Raw genomic sequence first — 20,253 nt, 5'->3', positions numbered from 1 at the left:
CTTCGGAGGCAAAGATGGAGCTGGTGGAGTGGAGAGAAGTTGATGCAGAGTTGTTTCAGATCCCGTCCACCTAAACCAAGAGCAATCCAAGCATCATGCTGATTCGGAAAGATTGAATACAGTTTGGAAGCGGCTTGAGAATTATTCCCAGAAACTCCAGCCATTGCAGCTCTCCCATCATCCCTGCTAGTATCCACTTCCAATCAACTTTGGCTAACTCCTCTCTCATGCCCTAGAAGTTAACTTTACTAAACTGCAATACTTTTACATCTGATTTCAGCTGCAACCTCTCAAATTACAGGGTGAATGCTACCATATTATGAATACTGTCTCCTAATCGTTCCTGAATCTGTTCCCTAATCAAACTTGGTTCATTACATGACTCCCAACCCAGCACTGCCTTTTCAATATTGGACTTAACCACAAGCTGCTCAAAAAAGCTATCTTGTAAGCATTCTACAAAGTCCTTCTCATGAGATAGAGTGCTAGGTTGATTTCCAAATCTAGCTGCATATTGAAATCTCCCATGACCATTGCAACATTGAGCTTTTCAATCTCCCAATGTAGTTTTACCCCACATCCTGGCTACTATTTGGAGGCCTGTATATAAGTACCATCAGGGATTTTTTTAAGGCAGTGGCAAATTTTTCTACAGAAGTGCTTTACCATTGTCTTTTTCTGGGCAGTGTGTTTACAAGACACTGACTGAAGCCATTATCAATACTCCTCAGAAACTGTCTGCCTGACATCAATGGTTGCATAACCATGACTTTTGCGTGCACCACCTGCTCCCACGGCTCCACAAGACCCTGATTGGAGGATTAAGCAAGTGCTACACCTTGCCCAAGGGTGGCCTGCAAGCTAACGGAGGGAAGGAGCACCTTACACCTCCTTTGGCAAGGCATATCTCCACCTCCATTACAACTATATTTCTCTTCTCTTTTCTTCCCCTTCTTGAATGGCTTCCCAAACCACAGAGCAACAATTTACTTCAGAAGTTTATATGTTGTTTTTGCATTATTAAGCCATTACATTTACACTGAATTCATGTTTGCATTTTACAAGCTTGAATTCAGCTTAAATGAATATTGAATATTATTATTGAAGCTTTTCTGGAGAGAACCAGGGTTACCAAGGTTTTATTACAACTAAATTGAAAATAGGATCTACTGCAGGGAGTTTTAATGAGATCCAGGTTGACACTTGGGGTCCTGAGACACTTATAATGTGTTGATTCTAGAATAACATTTGGAATCACCGGAGACATGAGAGAGACAGCAGGTGCTGATAATTTAGATTATAGTTCCCCTATCACACACTGCCGGTTTCTACCTCCTACATAAAATTCACAAATCTAAGTGCACCAGTAGGCCCATTGTTTCAATCTGCTCCAGCCCCACTGAGCTTGTGCCTTTGTATCTCAGCATTTTCTTCTCTTGGTTCAGTCCATTCCCACTTACATCCGTATTCTCCATCACTTCAACAACTTTCAGTTCCCTGTTATCATGCTGTATCTCTTAAAAAAGAAGTATAAAATGCCTTTAGATTCTCCTGAATCCTGCTCACCAAGGACATTGCGTGCCCACTTTTGGCCTTCCTAATTATCTACTCAAGCACTTTCCTGCTGTCTTTATAGTCCACAAGAGCCCAGTCTGAATTCAGCTTCCTAAACCTTATGTATGCTTCCTTTCTCTGTCTTGACTAAATTTACACCCTCTCGGGCCGTCCAAGGTTCCCTTACCAACCTTGTCTTCCTGGAACATGGCAATCCTGTACATACATGTGTCAAACGTGAACTTGTCTAACAATGGCAGTTCCCAATCAATGGCCCTCAGTTCCTATTTTATCCTGTCGTCAATTGCCCTTCCTAATTTAGTACTTTCCCACAAGATCCAGTCTTATCTTCACTCATAACTGTCTTCAAACATGGACACTATTCCCAAAATGTCCACCCTCCATCAAGTCCGTTACTTGGCCTGGCTCATTTCCCAATACCTGGTCCAGTATGTCTTCTCCTCTATTTGAACTCTCCATATATTGTTTAACAAATCCCTTGGATGCACTGAAGAAATCCAGCCCCATCAAAACTTCTTGATTTAATGTAGGAGAAATTAAATTTCCCCACTATGACAAGCCTGTAGTTTCTGCAGCTTTTCACGTTCTGTCTGCATATCTGTTCCTCCACCTCTTGCTGGCTATTGGGCGGGGCGCTATAGTATAACACCTCCAGCAAAGCTTCTGAGTACTACTCATATTGCCTCTATGGAAGAGCCATATGGCAATATGATTACATTTCTGGAACAATGTGCATCACCAAGTGGAAAATAAAGCAAGAAAATATACTGTATAATAGGGAGTAAAGCAAAACAGAGGAAATAAACAAAGATGCACCTTCAGAAATAGATTGCAATCAAGAGCCTGATGATAGTGAAGGCTTAGAATAACTAGTTGGATTTAGAAGAGTAGTGTTTGCATTTACCTAAATAACTGCTTTGCTAAGGTCTCCAACCAAACACAAAATTTCATGTGTTGGGGTTAGTTGTTCATATTCTAGGCATCCGTTAGTCTTGCGAGACCATGGATCTGCACCTGGAAAGCCTTCAGTCTGGACAAGGTTGTATGGAAGACTAGCAGTTGCCCATGCTGCAAGTCTCCCCTATCCATGACACCAATGTTGTCCAAGAGAAGGGCATAAGGACCCATACAGCTTGGCACCAGTGTCGTCACAGAGCAATGTGTGATTAAGTGCCTTGCTCAAGGACACAACACATTGCCTCGGCTGGGGCTCGAACTCACAACCTTCAGGTCGCTAGTCCAATGCCTTAACCACTTGGTCACGTGCCCATAATAGTTGTCCATATTGGTTTTTAAAATGGACCTAAATACAAAATTCCTCATGGAATTCACTAGGGTATCACAAAACTGGAGAAATTCCAGCACCTGCATGGACTGACTTGCACCACACTCAGTATTGATGTCAGAGAGGAGCTGGCCAGAGTTGATTGGAAAGGGACCCTAACAGGGATGACAGGAAAACAGCAGTGGGTGGAGTTTCTGGGAGCAATTCAGAAAACACAGGATAGATACATCCCAAAGATGAAGAAGTATTCCAAAGGGAGGATGCAGCAACCGTGGCTGACAAGAGAAGTCAAAGACAGTATAAAAGCAAAAGAGGGAGCACGTAATAGAGCAGAAATTAGTGGGAAGGTAGAGAACTGGGAAGCTTCAAAAAAACCAACAGAAGACAACTAAAAAAAGTCATAAGGAGAGAAAAGATGAAAAATGAAGGTAAGCTAGCCAATAATATAAAAGTGGATACCAAAAGTGTTTTCAGATAGGTAAAGAGTAAAGGAGAGGTGTGAGTGGATAATGGACTGCAGGAAAATGAGACTGGAGAGGTAGTAATGGTGGACAATGAAATAACCGACAAAGTATTTTGTGTCAGTCTTCATTATGGAAGATACAAGCAGTATGTCAAAAAATCTATTGTTGGGGGCAGAAGTGAATGTACTTGCTATTTCTAAGGAGAAGATGCTTGGGAAGCTGAAAGGTCTGATGGTGGTCAAGCCACCCGGACCAAATGGACTATACACTCCTGGGTACTAAAAGTGCAGCTGAAGAGATTGTGGAGGCATTAGTAATGATCTTTCAAGAATCACTAGTCTCTGGAGTGGTTCTGGAGGACTGGAAAAATTGCAAATGTCACTCCACTCTTTAAGAGAGGGAGGCAGAAGAAAGGAAATTATAAGCCATTTAGTCTGACTTCAGTCATTGGGAAGATGTTGGAGTCCATTACTTAGGATGTTTTTTCAGAACTTGGAGACACATGATAAAATAGGCCAAAGTCAGCGTGGGAAATCTTGTCTGACAAATCTGCTGGAATTCTTTGAGGTAATAACAGGCAAGATAGACAAAGGAGAGTCAGTAGATGTTGTTAACTTAGATCTTCAGAAGGTCTTTGACAAGGTACCACACATGAGGCTGCTTAACATGATAAGAGCCCATGGTATTACTGGAAAGATATTAGCATGGATAGAAGATTGGCTGACTGGCAGGAGGCAGAATGGGAAATAAAAGGGCCTTTTCTGACTGGCTGCCTGTAACTAGTGGTGTTCCACAGGGGCTGGTGTTGGGAGGACTTCTTTTTACATTATATTTCAACGATTTGGATAATGGAATTGATGACTTTGTGTCCAAGTTTATGGACAATACAAAGCTGGTGGAAGAGTTGATAGTGTTGAGGAAGCAGGGAGTAAGAAGTGGCAGATTAAATATAGTGTATAGTCATGCATTTTGGTAGAAGCAATTAAGGTGTAGACTATTTTCTAAATCGGGAGAAAGTTCAAAAATTAAACATGCATCCTCATGCAAGATTTCCTAAGGGTTAACATGCAGGTTGAGTTGGTAGTGAGGAAGGCAAATCCAGTGTTAGCATTTATTTTGAGAAGACAAGAATATAAAAACAAGAATATAACTCTGGGGCTTTATAAGGCATTGAGGAGACTGCACTTGGTGTATTGTGAACATTCTGAGGGCCCTTATATGAGAAAATACTGTACATGCTGGTGTTGGAGGGGGCTCAGAGAAGGTTCATGAAAATAATCCAGGGTAAGAAAGTGTTAGTGTATGAGAAACATTGGATTGCCTTGGGCCTATACTCATTGGAGTTTAAAAGAATGAGGGTGGATCTCATAGAATATTGAAAGGCCTAGAGAGGTAATTTTCCATTTAGAACAGAGATGAGATAAAATTTATTTAGCCAGTAGAGAGTGAATATATGGAATTCATTGCCACAGATGGCTGTGGAGGCCAAGTCATTGGGTATATTTAAAGCAGAGGTTGATATGTTCATGGTTAGTCAGGATGTCAAATGTTACAGAGAGAAAGCAGAAAAGTGGAATTGAAAGGGATAATATATCAGCCATGATGCAGCTGACTTGATGGGCTGAATAGCCTAATTCTGCTCCTGTGTATTACGGTCTTATGGTCTATGATCTGTTGCCCAGAGGCAGAAACCCCATCAATTTGAATGGAGGGGGATGGCTATGAATGACAAAGGTAAGTCCAAGCTCATTTATATTTTTAAATTGTTTTTAAGTGAACTTGTTTTTTATTAATCTTTCTCTTATTTGTAACGGACCAGAATTTTGTTGGGAAATGTCAGCAGGTTCATGATGAATACCAATATTTTCCTACACAAGTTCAGGATTCCTAAGTATGACTGTAGGAAAAAGAATCCCAGGTTTGTATGTGGTGACATGTATGTACTCTGATAATAAATTTTACTTTGTCTTTGACTTTACTTCGGAGAGGACAAAAAAACGCCCAAACTTTCTGGCTGCTTTTCATTGGCAAATTTCTGACTGCACCCCTAGAGTTAAACTCCATATCCTATTCAGCATTGGTGATGTGAACTTACAATGGGGAATTTGCCTGCTAAAGCTGCACCAGGTTAGAGCATAGAAAGTCCATTTAATGCAGCTGAGTGGAATGCTTTGAAGGCTGTAAGTATAGGATTCAAGATATAGTATCTTGAATGAATTGTGACTGCTCTTATTTGGTTGGATCTCATCAATGTTTCTGCAATCCATTGTATCCACCGTACAGGAGGTTGGCCTACACAGCTTCACCGGAGCCCTGGCAGCGGCCTTACCCATTTCCACCTCTCACGACAGGAACATAGGGCTGGACTTTGAGAGACATTTATTGCTATTTTTTTTCCTCAGCCAGTTCATAAATTGATCATTTTCACTCAACTTTCTCCCCCAACATGGGCACACTGCTCCTGAATGGGTGTAACAAGAATTGGTACTCACTCCTCAACTATTCACAGTTTATAGAGTCATAGAAAAGTACAGTACAGAAATAGTCCCTTCGGCCCATCTAGTCCATGGTGTTGTTTATTCTTAGATGAAAAACTAAGTATGATATATCCAAGTTCACTGATGATGCAAAGTTTGGTAAGAACATGAGCTGTGCAGAGGATATAAAAATTATTTTGGGATCTGTACAATTAAGTTAATTGCATAAGGAGATGACAGAGGGAGTATAATGAGGGAAAATGTGAGGTTATTCCCAGCAAAGGGAAATACAGAAAAAAAAAACTGACTGTTATCGAATTTTATCAAAGGTGCATTAAATAGAATTGAGCCAATTACTATACATTCCAATAAAGCTAAAGCCAATTGCTGCATTAGTAAATTGCTTCAGCAGGGGCTACATAAACTGGGGTCCTACCCAGATGGAATGTGCAATCTTGCGCTCCAACCTCAGTATTGCCTCATGGTGGCGGTAGAGGAGGCCAAAGACAGTCATGCCAGAATGTGGATGAGAAGTTGAATGGATGGAGATCCTGCCTTTTATGGCAGACAGAGTGAAGGTGTTCAACGAAGAAGTCCCCAATCTGCATCATATCTCACCGAAGTAGTGGAGGCTACATCAGCCTCCAACCTGACGATTTGAACATTGATTTCCCTAACTTACAGTAATTTCCTTCCCTACCTCCTTCTCTCTTTTTTCATTCTCCATTTTAGTTATCCTCTCATCCCTTCTCTTCTTACCTGCCCATCATCTCCCTCTGGTTCTCCTCATCCTGTCCTTTCTTCCATGGTCCAGTAGCCTCCCCTATTAGATTCCTTTTTCTTCAGCCTGTTACCCCTTCTACCTATTCCTTCCCAGCTTCTTACTTCCTCTCCCCGTCCCCACAGCCACCCGCCTTCTCCCTCATCTGGTCTCATCTACGATCTGCCAGCTTGTACTCCTTCCCTCCCTCCACCTTTTCATTCAGGCTTCTGACCCCTTCCTTTCCAGTCCTAATGAAAGGCCTTGTCCCAAAATGTTAACTGTTTATTCCCTTCTATAGATACTGCCTGACTTGCTGAGCTCCTTGAGCATTTTGTGTGAGTCACTCAAGATTTCCAGCATCAGCAGAACTTCTTGTATCTATTACATGCAGGAAAATGGTTTCTTCTAAAACTTAGGGGCAAAATCTCAGGATAGGAAATTGGCTATATAAGAATGAAATAAAGAAAAATGTATGAAGGGGATTTCATGTTAATTATTTATTTTATTTTTAATTTTTTTTTGGGTGGACACTGTGCTGCTCGAATGGTTAAGCTCTGAATATAAATTGTCTTTAAATCAAACTGAACGTTTCAATGATACTACTCAGCACGCTGAGAAATAGGTATAAAAATAAATGACACCTTTCAAGATCGACTAAGGATTGTGAACGATAAAACATTATAAATGGAAAATGACATACTGTCTGGATTTGCGTGATTAAATTAGATTTATCCTGGGAATACTGTTGCCATGAGAACTGCCATTGCCATAGAAATTGAGCTGTGCAAGTAAATGTTCAAAATATCTCTTTATCTTTATTATACCACATCAAAATATTGTATGGTATTTAGTCTTATATACAGTATAATTGTGGCAAAGATTTTAGTGCTGTGTTGCAAAATTGGTGGTTTTTTGTCGTCGGTATAATATTGGATAGTCTTGATATACAAAAGTACGGTATTTCAAATCTCAAGGCAGATAATTTCTACAACACAAAGAAGCGAAAATCTGCAGATGCTAGAAATCCAAGCTACACACACAAAGTGCTGGAAGAACTCAGCAGGTCAGACAGCGTCTATGGAAAAGAGTACAGTCCTGCTGAAGGGCCTTGGCCTGAAACGTCGACTGTACTCTTTTTCATAGAGGCTGCCTGTTCTGCTGAGTTCCTCCAGCATTTTGTGTGTGTTGCTTAGTTTCTACGACAGCTGGTTCAAGCTACTTTAAAACATATAAAGATCATTAAGCTCACACAGAGTCTTCTTCTTAAGCCCATCGTCCCCACTGGGGTGTAGGCTGCCAGAGTCCTCTGTCCTGGGCTAGTCTTTCAAGTTTTCCCTAGGTGTAACCCATTTCTGAAGATCTTTGTCTCCCAGGAAGGAGGGCTCTGGAGATTCTGTAGCACTGGGATTTTACAGGATAGGGTTACTGGACCCATGCCCAACCCTCCTACTTGCATATCCAGGCTTGGGACCATCCATGGTGGAGTTTGCTAGCACAGAGTGGCTGTCCTCAATTGTCAGCTTCTCAAGAATTTAAATATTGCTTTCGGACATCTTCAATGACCTTTCCAATAACTTCTAAAATAACTGTAATGATAATAGTTAAAATTATAAATCTTTCCCTAGTGTGAGTCTAAAAATAATTGCAAAGTGAGGACAAGGAGGTATCAAACGGAACTAATTCAAAATTGGTTGGTTTAAACTTGTTGAAAATACTTTCAAAACTTGAAGATCTGTCACACATGAAAAAATCTTTAATAGTTTAAACCATTAAGCTACCCGATACAATATATTAAGAAAAAAACTTCAAATGGCTATAAGTGCTGTTTAATTTGTCTGATAGTGTCTATGTTTTCTCCTTGACCAGCACTAATGTACGCCAGTATCTTTGGTAATGTCTCAGCCATTATCCAGAGACTGTATTCGGGAACAGCAAGGTATCATATGCAAATGCTTCGAGTCAAGGAATTCATACGCTTTCATCAGATTCCCAACCCTCTCCGTCAGAGGCTAGAGGAATATTTCCAACATGCTTGGACATATACAAATGGCATAGATATGAATATGGTATGTGCATAGATTTGTTTATTAATGAGATTCTATTTAAATAGAACTGTGGCTGACAAATTCTGTAAATAATGAAGATTGGGTAACGGCAGGCACACTGGAACTACTAATAAAGGGTAGAAGATACAGGTACATATAGTACAGCTACTGTCATTAATTACTTGTTCTTGGCTCTGAGGTAAATTAGTATTCTGCAATTCAGAATAAATTGAGTGAAAACATAAAATATCATATGTGGCAACAATTACTGAGTAGTCCATTAAATTCTAATAATACACATTATCCCTCTAGTCTGTTTCGTTGTTCTTATTTATAACCTGTGTTGACGACTAGAGGTTTTCATTCAAAATTCTCAAGCTTAACTGTTTAAAAAGCTGCATGTGATTGATGCAGTCAGAAACCAAGTCAGCACTGTCAGTTGTAGAAGATAATTTCCTGACCATGTCTGACACATTTGCTTAATAGTATCACTGCAAACAGTATTTGAAGTCCTGAATTTAAGCAGAATGACAGCACTGGAGACATAATACTACATTAGCTACTACAGAAATATCCTGGTGTTTTGACATCTGCCTCCAATTTACTGGTAAAGTGGCATTAGCAGAATTTCAAGTGTATTAGAATTTTAACTTCTTGAGGATAAAATAGCTGATAGTTAAGGACAATTTTGTGAACGTGTCAAGGTATTTTTCATTCTGATCATCAGAAATGTGTGGAAACAAATAAGGGCTTTAAATTTTTTAAGTCAGTTCACATTTTTTAAAGAACCGAGAAGGTATCACTGAATTAAATCTGCACTTTTAGAATGGAACCGATTTATGGGAGTTGGCTTGCGCACTTCCTTTCCTTGTATGGCCATCTGCCCCCTTCCTGGCAGATCACGAAGTAACAATTATGTAGCACATACTTAATTTCAGTCCCTGGACAAACATTTAGCTGGGCTGGATTGTATTTTTGATTGTGTATAACTATAATATTTATGGACTGAATTAATATAAATTAGAAGTCTTATTATTGGTAGGCAATGCTTGCAAACTTATAATTTAAAATATTATATCTTAGTTCCCAGTAAACAGGTTGTGGTATTAATATTTAAGCTGAAATTCCACTGCATAATATTTACAAGGCTTTTATAACATTTTAATTAAAATTTAACTGCAAGCTACTTGCTAATTTATTTACTTGTGAAAATATATGACAAATTTCATTAGCACACAGTGGACTTTTCAATCAATCTCAAAGTCCATTCTTAAATTCATAATGGTAAGTTACAAAAATAGATTCACACTTATACAGCAAGGAAACAAACCTTTCAGCCCAGTTCATCAATGCAGACCAAGGACCCTACTTGAACTCATAGGTCTGCATTTGGCCAATATCCCTCTAAACCTTTTTCTATCCATGTTCCTGTCTAAATGTCTTTTAAATGTTGTAACTGTACCCAGGTCAACAACTTTCTCTAGGAGTTTGCTCTATTTACCAATCACCCTCTGGGTGGAAGACTTGCCCCCCCCCCCAACCCAGTCTCATTACGTTTTTCCCCTTTCACCTTAAACCCATGTCCTGTAGGACAAATTTAACCTGGGAAAATGAATCTGACCATTCAACATATCTTTGTCCCTCATAAATTTTATATACTTCTATGAGGTCACTTCTCAGCCTCTGACATTCCAGGGAAAACAGCTCCAGCGTATCCAACCTCTTCTTATAACTCAGCCATCCAGTCTTGGCAACACCCATGTGAATCTTTTCTTCAGCCTTTCCACTTAAGGATATCTTTTATGCAGTTGAGTGACCAGAAATGCCCATAATACTCTGCATGGTCTCCCCAACATCTTGGACAGATGTAACATGATGTCTCAATTCTTGTACTCAGTGCTCTGACTGATGAAGGCAAATGCCTTCTTCACTGCCCTGTCTACTGAATATATTCTCTTATTTGACAACAAATTATTTTATTCTCTCTACTATTCAAAGGACAACAGCTTCCATTTATATAGCACCTTTAACATACCAAAAATCGCTGATGAAACTTTAACATTAAAGCTAAGATTCCACTCCATAATGTTAAGTAATAGTGAGACTTTCATAATGGTTTAAGTAAAATTTAACTGCAAGCTACCTGTACTTTCTGTACAGGGTCACTTTCAAAACAAAAAGATGCTGAGCAACGAGTTTTTTAAGGCAGATGCTAATGGCTTGGTCCAATGGTAGGTTTTAAACAGTAGTTTAAAATGGATGAGGAATGACAGAAATATTCTAGAGAATTTCTAGAGCTTAAGGTCGTGGTACCTATAGGCATGGCTGCTATTGGTACAGTACATCAGTTAAAATCGGGGACGTTCTGCAACCTCATATTAGGGAAGTACTGATATCTCAAGAATGCTGAGTAGCAGAAGAGGTCATAGAAACCGTGGAAAAATGGGATGAAGGATTTGAAAACAACAATGAGAAATGTACCATAACTAAAAACTAGTGTAAGTTAGCAAACATAGAAATGTTGCAGGTTTTCAAAAGCATCATATTTACTGAGATTAGAATGAGGTATCATATCGTAACATAATCACATCTAGATGTAACATGCATGTTTGACAGTATCACTAGCATATGATCCACTACATATGATAATCTTTCTAAGTGTAATAACATGTTTTGAATCATGTTATTATGTTTCAAGTCCCAGTTTAAGATGTGCCAGTATAAAAAGAAAATCAATGTAATACGACATTTAATTTGTTGCTGTACTCATAAAAACTTATCTCTTCCTTATTTGCTTCACAACTTAATACTTGGAATTACTCAACCCCCTCTGGTAAGAACAGGAGGTATATATCATTGTTGTATATATAAATGTGGAACAATAAACATCGTTAATATTGCAGCTTACTGAACTTTTTTGGTGCTTTTATATTTAATTTGAGGTTTCTGCATGAGCTTGTAGTTCAATGATGAACTATAAAGAAATGGGGGTAAGGTAAATTGTGGGAGTGAAGTATAAGATAGAGATAACAAAAACAAATTACAACTTGTTATATAACTCACAAATTGGTTGTAATTTGATTAAAAGCTCTCATCCCACAGTCCACATTACCTGTGTCCTCTAATTTCCATATGCATATGGCTTATGTTATGTCGATTTTCTTTTAAGTATTTTCGTTGTAACTTTATGACCTATGTACAAGTTGGTTTGCTTTACCATTGTAATTAACTCTCCCTGTCTCACTGCCTTACGTTCAAGCCATATGCATGATGACGTTTCTATATTTATTGCACTATTCCAGCCTTTAACCCATCGCGCACTTTTGTCAGGTTTGCATGATTTTTGAGCAAATTGCTGCTGTATGACATTCTCAAACACTATCATCATTAAGTCTGACAGAAGTTATTGATAAAATAATTTAAAATATAGGGAAATCTGAAATACATACCTGGATGTAAAAAACTACCTCTCTTGGAATCAATTGACTGTGTGATCCTACGTATAAAAACCTAGATATAACATTAATGGAAGCTCACTACATTATATATAACTATCTATAAGAATGTAATAGCATTCTATACTATTTCAATATAAAAGTATGGTTGAAAATGTCATGTGCTATTAACAAGTAAAGAATTTTTACACTAAACTAAATTTAGAAGAACACTATCTTCTAAAAGACACATCTGAAATCTTGTTTATTTTTCATTAACTAAAACTGACTATTCATCCCAGAAATACAAGGAAACGTAATGCTTCTCTTGCATATTGGCCTGGAATTTGTGACCAGCAACAACGAACAAAATTTCTACTTGTTAAGCTAACTGTTGCAGATGCTGATAGAGTTTTTGCCAGCTTTTAGGCAGCTTTTTGTAGTGATTAGAGAGTCTTTTATTTCCTGCATGCTATGCTTGTACAATTGATCAATAGTACTTGTGGTGGAAGAAACTGCAGGGTGCTTCCTCAAACAATCTAAGTGGTACATCTTCATGCATTAGAAGTGTCAATCAGTGTGTCTTCTTCAATGTAAAGTTATGCACAAAAAAAAAGAATTGTGAGATTAAAAGAAAGAAAACAGAGAATATTTTAACTATTCTAAAATCTACAACAATAATAAATTCTAAAAAAGATCCCTACTTGTAAATTTGAATTCTCACTGCATGCTCAGCAATAAGAAAAAGTTATGATGCTGCTAACTAATTACCTACAACCTCATAACACCAGCCTAACATTTTCTGGTGTTTTTAGTTACCATTAAATCAATAAGTACCACTTCAGCGTCTTCATTATTTTGATGCTGAATCTCTCAGCTAGACCCCAGTATAGCAAAGTTTCCCTGTGACTAGAGCAAATTGGAGAGCAACTTCATGATTTCCACAGTTAATTGTGCATATGTGGATACTGGAGATTGCTGTTTGATTCATTTGGCAACTATGGTGAGCTGTGATAACCTCACCATTATTTCTGCTGTAAAATAGAGGCTAATGTTCTGTTCCAGCTGCAACAGACTTTGCAAGTAGATAAAGCAACAGGAGATAAAATGATTATGCAATTTTGATGGATACTAGATTACCCTGCATGTGCTACTATGGTTTATTGCATTTGGCTTTAATTTGGTGTCTCTTGCTGATTTACCCTGTCTTCTCATTTGTTCTTCTCAAACTAAAAGGAATCCTGCATTAGAAGTGTTATGCATTCATCATTTTTAAAAAGAAATGGAATTTGTTTTAAATCAATTTAATATGTTTTTAAACAAGAATATGTCTCATTTATGTGTCTTTCCCTTTCATATCCAGGTTTTATGACTTATTTTTTGAGATGAAGGGTAAAAGTTATTTATAATTAATGTGGAAAATGTAAGCCTTTATTGTGTGTTATCATGTTGAATATGTCCTCCAGGTTTCATAAGGATGGCAACCCTAATTATTATACTTAAATAGGAAGAGATTATATTGTGATTATTTGTACCATTTCTACCCATGTCAGAAAGGACAAAAGATAAATGAGATTTTGTGTATGGGAAGATTGCATTAATATTATTGAGGCAACTGTTACAAACTGACTATAATAACAATTCAGTAGTATCATAGTTCTAGGAGGCAGAAATTTACCAGGAGCAGTGTGGTGGTGCAAGTACTAATTCTTATTTCTATTTGTTTTAAATTCAGAATGAAATTAAAATGGGTTAAATAAGTACCTGCCGAGGTGGAGATACGTCTCTACCAGTGTAGGTGTGAGGTGCTCCTTCCCTCCACGAGCCTGCAGGTCAATCTTGGGCAAGGTGTATCACCTGCTTACCCCACCCCACACACACCCGATCAGAGTCACATGAAGCCATGGGAGCAGGTGGGGGATTGCCATATGAGCAGCTGGTGCATATCACAAGCCCTGGTTATGTGACCACTGACACCAGGCAGACAAACTCTGAAGAGTGTCAATAGTGGCTGGGGTCACCCGTCTTGTAAAGACACTGCCCAGAAGAGGGCAATGGCAAACCACTTCTATAGAAAAACTTGCCAAAAATGATCAGGGTCATGGAAAGACCATGATCACCTATGTCATATGACGCAGCACATAATGAACAAATGAGATAAGCATGCTGTGATGTTTTTGATTGGAAGCAATTATTTTAAAACAATTTTTCTTCAACAATCGTCCTAAGCTGTCATCTACTAAGTTACTGAGGCAGCTTCAACAGCATTGAAGAAATTCAATCCAGAACAAAGCAGTACAAGGGATTGGCACCACGTGCACCACCATCATTGCATGTGGTCTCATCATCATCCCAACCGCAAAATGGCAACAGAATATAACAGCTACAAAATACACTTCAGCAATATCTACTGGACCTCCCAAGCCTGTGACTTTTAGCAGTAAGAAGGACAAAGGCTTCATGCTCACAGAAATAGCTCTTGCAGGTTGGCCTCCAAGCTGCACACTATCCCTAATTTGGAAATATACAGTAACTTTTCTTTCATTATCACTGTATCTAAATCACAGAACTCCCTTCTCAATAACACCTTCAGAAGAAGCTCAGAAACTATTTCACCACCATTTTCCCAAAGGCATTTAGGAATGGATTTGTGTTGGCATTGCCAACAGTGCTTATATCCCAAAAATAATAAATAAAGAGTAACAGACACATACTTTGCTTAGAACTGTGCCTGATGATGGCGGATGTTAAATGTCACAGTGTGCGCTGGCAATGACTGATCCCAGGTGTGGTGCAATGACAGATGCCTATATGGAGTTTATGCATAGGAATTCTAACAGAACATTGAAAGCTCAACCGAGTGACATCATGAGCCAAATCATTCTCAAAACAAGGACCCAACAAGTGCTCAAGGAACTTTGGAGCCCAATGCTCTACCGCTCGCCACGCAAGCTTGCAGGGCTCGTGACGGCTAAATATTTGGAAGCCATAACTTGAATATCAATTTATAAGTTTGTTGTCACTGAGGAACAACAAGAAAAAGTGTTTCTGTCAACATTCTCAGTAGCTTTTCCCAAACCTAGTAATTAGATATTATAAAATGCTGTGAACATAGTTCCTGTGTGTAAGGTGGCTAGAGAGCTGATTCTAGCTTATGCCAGTAGGAAAAAATCCCTCTGTTTTACTTTCCTAGAAAATCCCTGGAAAAGATATGGCCTGCCTAGCAGTAAACCAGTTTGTTCAATGTCATATGTCCATGTCAACAGACCAAACTTAAAATATTGTGTTACTTGTTCCCCATATCAGGTATACCAAGTGGTAACTTAAACATTCAGCAACCTTACACCGAGCACAGCACCATATCAAATGGTGATTACAACACACCAGGAAGACTATATGTGCATATTGTAGTGATAATGGTGAAGAACAGCTCATGGTTTGATGCCCATGCATTTCTTAAGTGGCAAAAAACCAAAGAATTTGTAGATGTATACTAAATCAAAAACTAGTTCTCCTGTTGCCATACTGCAACAGGAAAATCATTCAATCATATTGATTGCTTGAACATACAATGTTTACTTTGAGTTTTACTGAACCCCATCTAACTTGGTTTTGCACTATTTGCCAAATCTTAAAAAGCACTCTTTGCAATGACAACTAACTGTTTTCTTTTGCCTTCAGACACAATGCCAAAGACTTACAGGACAGTAATTTGTACATTTAATATGCTTGAGAATAGATACATTATTGTAGTCTAACTAACTGATGAGATCTGGAATAAGAGTTGAGCTCACTCTGACACATGCAAATGGCGAAACACTGTGGATACAGGAAGTCTGAAAATTAAAATAGGAGGTCCTAGAATAAAGCTGAATTGGAGTACATGGAAATAATCCAGAATCTAAATATCCAGGAGAAGCACAGGTGGCTGGGTCCATTTTCTGCAATTTATACCAGTAGAGCAGATCATTGCATCCATCAGGCAAATGAGAATGTAGATTAGAAGCTGGGCCTGGGCAGATAGGAAGCCATGAAAGAAGTCAGGTAGAATGAGGAGCAAGAAGGTCAAAAGGATTAGAATGTTTGACAATGGAGTGGTGATCCATTCCCTTTAAAAATAGCTTATGAAGGAATCCTTCTGCTCTTCTTGGATTAATCTCCTGGTCAATATGTTTCAAAGACTTGAAAATAGCACCGGGAGATAGCAATAGGGGACAAGTAAATGGTAGGTGAACTGACTAAATATTTTGATTAGTCTTCTCTGTGGAAGACACTAGTATCCCAGACGTTCTAGAGTGTCAGAGGGCAGAAGTGAATGCAGCTGCTATTGCTAGGGAGAAGGTGCTTGGGAAGCTGAAAGATCTAAGGTAGCTAAGTCACCTGGTCCAGATGGACTGCACTGCAGGGTTTTCAAAGAGATTGTGAAGCATTAGCACTGATCTTCCAAGAATCAATAAACGCTGGCATGGTTCCTGAGGACTGGAAAATTGTAAATGTCACTCCACTCTTCAGGAAGAGAGGGAGGCAGAAGAAAGGAAATTATTGACCAGTTAGCCTAATTTCAGTGGTTGGGAAGCTGTTGGAGTCGATTGTTAAGGATGAAGTTTCAGGGTACTTGGAGGCACATGATAAAATAGGCCAAAGTCAGCATGGTTTCCTTAAGGGAAATTCATGCCTGACAAGTCTGTTGGAATTCTTTGAAGAATTAACAACCCTAATTAACAACCAGATAGACAGAGGAGAACTTGTGGATGTTGTGTACTTGGATTGACAAGCTGCTGCACAAGAGGCTGCTTAGCAAGGCAGGACAGAGCATTGGCTGATTGGCAGGAGGCGAAGAGTAGGAATAAAGGGAGATTTTTCTGCTTGGCTTCTGGTGACTAGTAGTGTTGTGCACTGGTCTGTTTTGGGGTCACTTCTTTTTACATCATTTACATTGTATGTCAACGGTTTGAATGGCAGAATTGATGGCTTTGCAGCCAAGTTGTAAATGATATGAAGGTAGGTGGAGGCAACAGGTAGTGTTGAGGTAGAAGGGAAGCTGCAGAAGGATTTAGAGAGTTTCAGGAAATGGGCAAAGAAATGAAATATGGAATACAGTGTTTGGAGGTGCACAGTCATGCACTTTGGTAAAAGGAATAAAAGTGTAGATTATTTTCTAAATGGGGAGAAAATTTAAAAACCCGAGGTGCAAAGGCACTTGGGTATCCTCATGCTGAATTCCCTAAAGGTTAACTTGCAGGCTGAGTCAGTGGTGTAGAAGGCAAATGCAATGTTAGGATTCATTTCAAGAAGACTAGAATATTTTAAAAAAGGAAATAATGCTGAGGCTTTATAAGGCACTGGCAAAGCCTCACTTGCAGTATTGGGAGCAGTTTGGGCCCCTTATTTAAGAAAGGATGTGATGACATTGTACGGGGTTCAAAGCAGGTTCACGAAAAATATCCTGGGAATGAAAGGGTTATCGTATGAGGAGCATTTAATGGCTCCGGGCCTGTTGTTGCTGGAATTTAGAAGAACAAGGAGGAATCTCATTGATTCCTAATGAATGTTGAACGGCCTAAGCAGAGTGGATGTGGAGAAGATGTTTGCTATAATGGGGGAGTCTAGGACCAGAGAGATGTCTATTCAGAATGGAGATGAGGAGGAATTTCTTTAGTCAGAGGGTGGTGAATCTGTGGAATTCATTGCCACATATGGCTGTGAAGTGGGCTTGAGAGGGAAATGGATCAGCCAGAATCAAGTGGCAGAGCAGACATAATGGGCTGAAAGGCATAATTCTGCTGCTATGTCTTATGGCCTTGTAGACTTATAAATTGAAAAAGCTTTTCATAAAGCAGCATCCATGAAAAGAGTAATAGTTAACATTTCAGGTCTGGGACCTTTTGTCAGAACTGTGAAAGAGAGAAAAAACGTTAATTTTCTATATCAGAGAAAGTGGAGGAGGAAGATTGGTGGAACAAAGGGAGATCAAATGACCTGTTGTGGCAGGTAAGGGGCAGTTAAAAACAGAGTAATCTTTATTTTAATTTCAAAGATTTACTTTTGTTTAATAACAGCCAGGATTTTTCAGCTGCTGCCTCAGGACTAATCAGTGTCACAGTGAAAATTCAGATAATATGCAAACCATCTAATATCTCTTTCAAATGAGGACACTGGAGTCTCTTTCTTTCATCATAATACCAACTGGTGCACTTCCTACTTGAAATGAGCACAACCTTCCTATCCACCATGCTAGGACAGTTAACAGCAGAATTTCCAGGATATTAACTTTGGTTCTGCTACCATCATTGCCCAATCTGATGGCACTGCCAACTTTTCCATTTCTGCAACTTAATAAAGCACATCAAATTATCATTTGTCATAGAATCATCAAGCTTTACAGCACAGATGTAGGTCCTTTAGCCCATCTAATCTATTATTCTGCCCAGTCCCATTGACCCACACTGAGACCATAACCCTTGATACCCCTCCCATCCACGTACTTAAACTTCTCTTCAATGTTGACGTTAAACTCACATCCACCACTTTCGACGGCACTTTCCTTCACACCCACATCAACCTCTGAGTGAAGTTCCCCCTCAGGTTCACCTTCAATATTTCATCCTGCACCTTTCCCCTATGACCTCTAGTTCTAGTCTCACCCAACTTCAGCGGGAAAAGCCTGTTTGCATTTTCTCTATCTCCCCCTCAAAATTTTGCCTCCCTCAGTCAAATCTCCCGTCATTGTCCGGCACTCCAAGAAATAAAGTCCTAACCTGTTCAGCCTTCCCCTCTAACTTATTTGATTTAGTGATATATTAATAGAAATGCCAAATATGTATATAGAATCCCACCAAAGGCTGGGAAAGACCAAATGTTAATGCTTCAAATCCCTTCGCTATCAGTCCTATGCTGCAGTAATTCAGAATAAAGTTACGCAAGGACTAAGTACCTACATTTGTATGACCTGTAGCATTTTCGATTATTTTATTTAAAGTTCAGTATATTCTGAAGTAGGATAGTGTGGAAAGCCAGATCCCAAAAGCATTTTGGCTAGTTATTATTAGGTGTAGTCTGCATTATGTCTGTTACATGGGAATAAGCATTCTGTAGAATGTGCCAATTCCAGAGCTGAAAGTTAACTTAAATCAATGGGGCAGCAATGTAGCGTAGTGGTTAGCACAACACTTTACCGCACCAGCAACCCGAGTTCAATTCCCGCCACTGCCTGTAAGGAGCTTAGGCATACTCCCCGTGACAACCTGGGTTTCCTCCGGGTGCTCTGGTTTCCTCCCTCAGTCCAAAGATGTACTGGTTGACAGATTAATTGGTCATTGTAACTTGTCTTGTGATTAAAATAGGGTTAAATTGAGGGTTGCGGGGTGACACGGCTCAAGGGGCCAGAAGGGCCTGTTCCATTCTCAAGAAAAGAAAAAATAAATATAATAGGAAAACCACAAAATCAGTACTTTGTTATTTATGTCTTCAAATATTTATTTCTTATTTATTTATTTATTTGTTTGTTTGTTTGTTAATTATTTCTTTCTTTGTGTATTTGCACAGATTGTGGCTTTTGCACGCTGGTTGAACACCCAAGCTGATGCAATGTTTCATTGATTCTATTATGGTTATTATTCTATTATGGATTTATTGAATATGCCACAAGAAAATGAATCTCAGGGCTGTAGATGTGACATAAATGTACTTTGATAATAAAGTTACATTGAACATTGAATTCTGTAAGGTGAAAGGAACAATAGTACAGACTATTATTAAATGGGGAGAAGGTTCAAACATCAGAGGTGCAGAGGAACTTGGGAGTCCTCGTGCAAGACTCCCAGAAGGTTAATTTACAGGTTGAGTCTATGGTAAGGAAGGCAAATGCAATGTTGGCATTTATTTCAAGGGGAATAGAATATAAAAGCAAGGAGATAATGCTGAGCCTTTATAAGACACTAGTCAGTCTGCACTTGGAGTATTGTTAACAGTTTTGGGCCCCATTTCTCAGAAAGGAAGCACTGTCATTGAAGAGAGTTCCAGAGGAGGTTCACGAGGATGATTCTGGGAATGAAGAGGTTAACATACGAGAAGTGTTTCACAGCTTTGGGCCTGTACTCACTGGAATTTAGAAGAATGTGGGGGAGGTGGGGATCTCATTGAAAACTACCGGATGTTGAAAGGACTAGATAGGGTGGATGTGGAGAGTATGTTTCCTATGGTGGGGGTAC

General features: G+C 39.1%; 1 protein-coding gene across 1 annotated transcript in view; it reads left to right on the top strand.

The window, feature by feature from the left end:
* LOC140198771 (voltage-gated inwardly rectifying potassium channel KCNH7-like) overlaps window positions 1-20,253 on the top strand; it is a 581,620-nt gene that overhangs the window by 510,034 nt on the left and 51,333 nt on the right. Inside the window, exon 9 of the mRNA XM_072259781.1 lies at window positions 8,431-8,630. Within this exon, the coding sequence (XP_072115882.1) occupies window positions 8,431-8,630 (200 nt within the window). The remainder of the gene's footprint in view (window positions 1-8,430; window positions 8,631-20,253) is intronic.

This window comes from Mobula birostris, chromosome 6 (genome assembly GCF_030028105.1).
Source record: "Mobula birostris isolate sMobBir1 chromosome 6, sMobBir1.hap1, whole genome shotgun sequence".
NCBI classification, from domain to species: Eukaryota; Metazoa; Chordata; class Chondrichthyes; order Myliobatiformes; family Myliobatidae; genus Mobula; species Mobula birostris.
The sequence above is the reverse complement of the archived record's forward strand: the minus strand, read 5'-3'. Positions and strand labels throughout refer to the sequence as shown.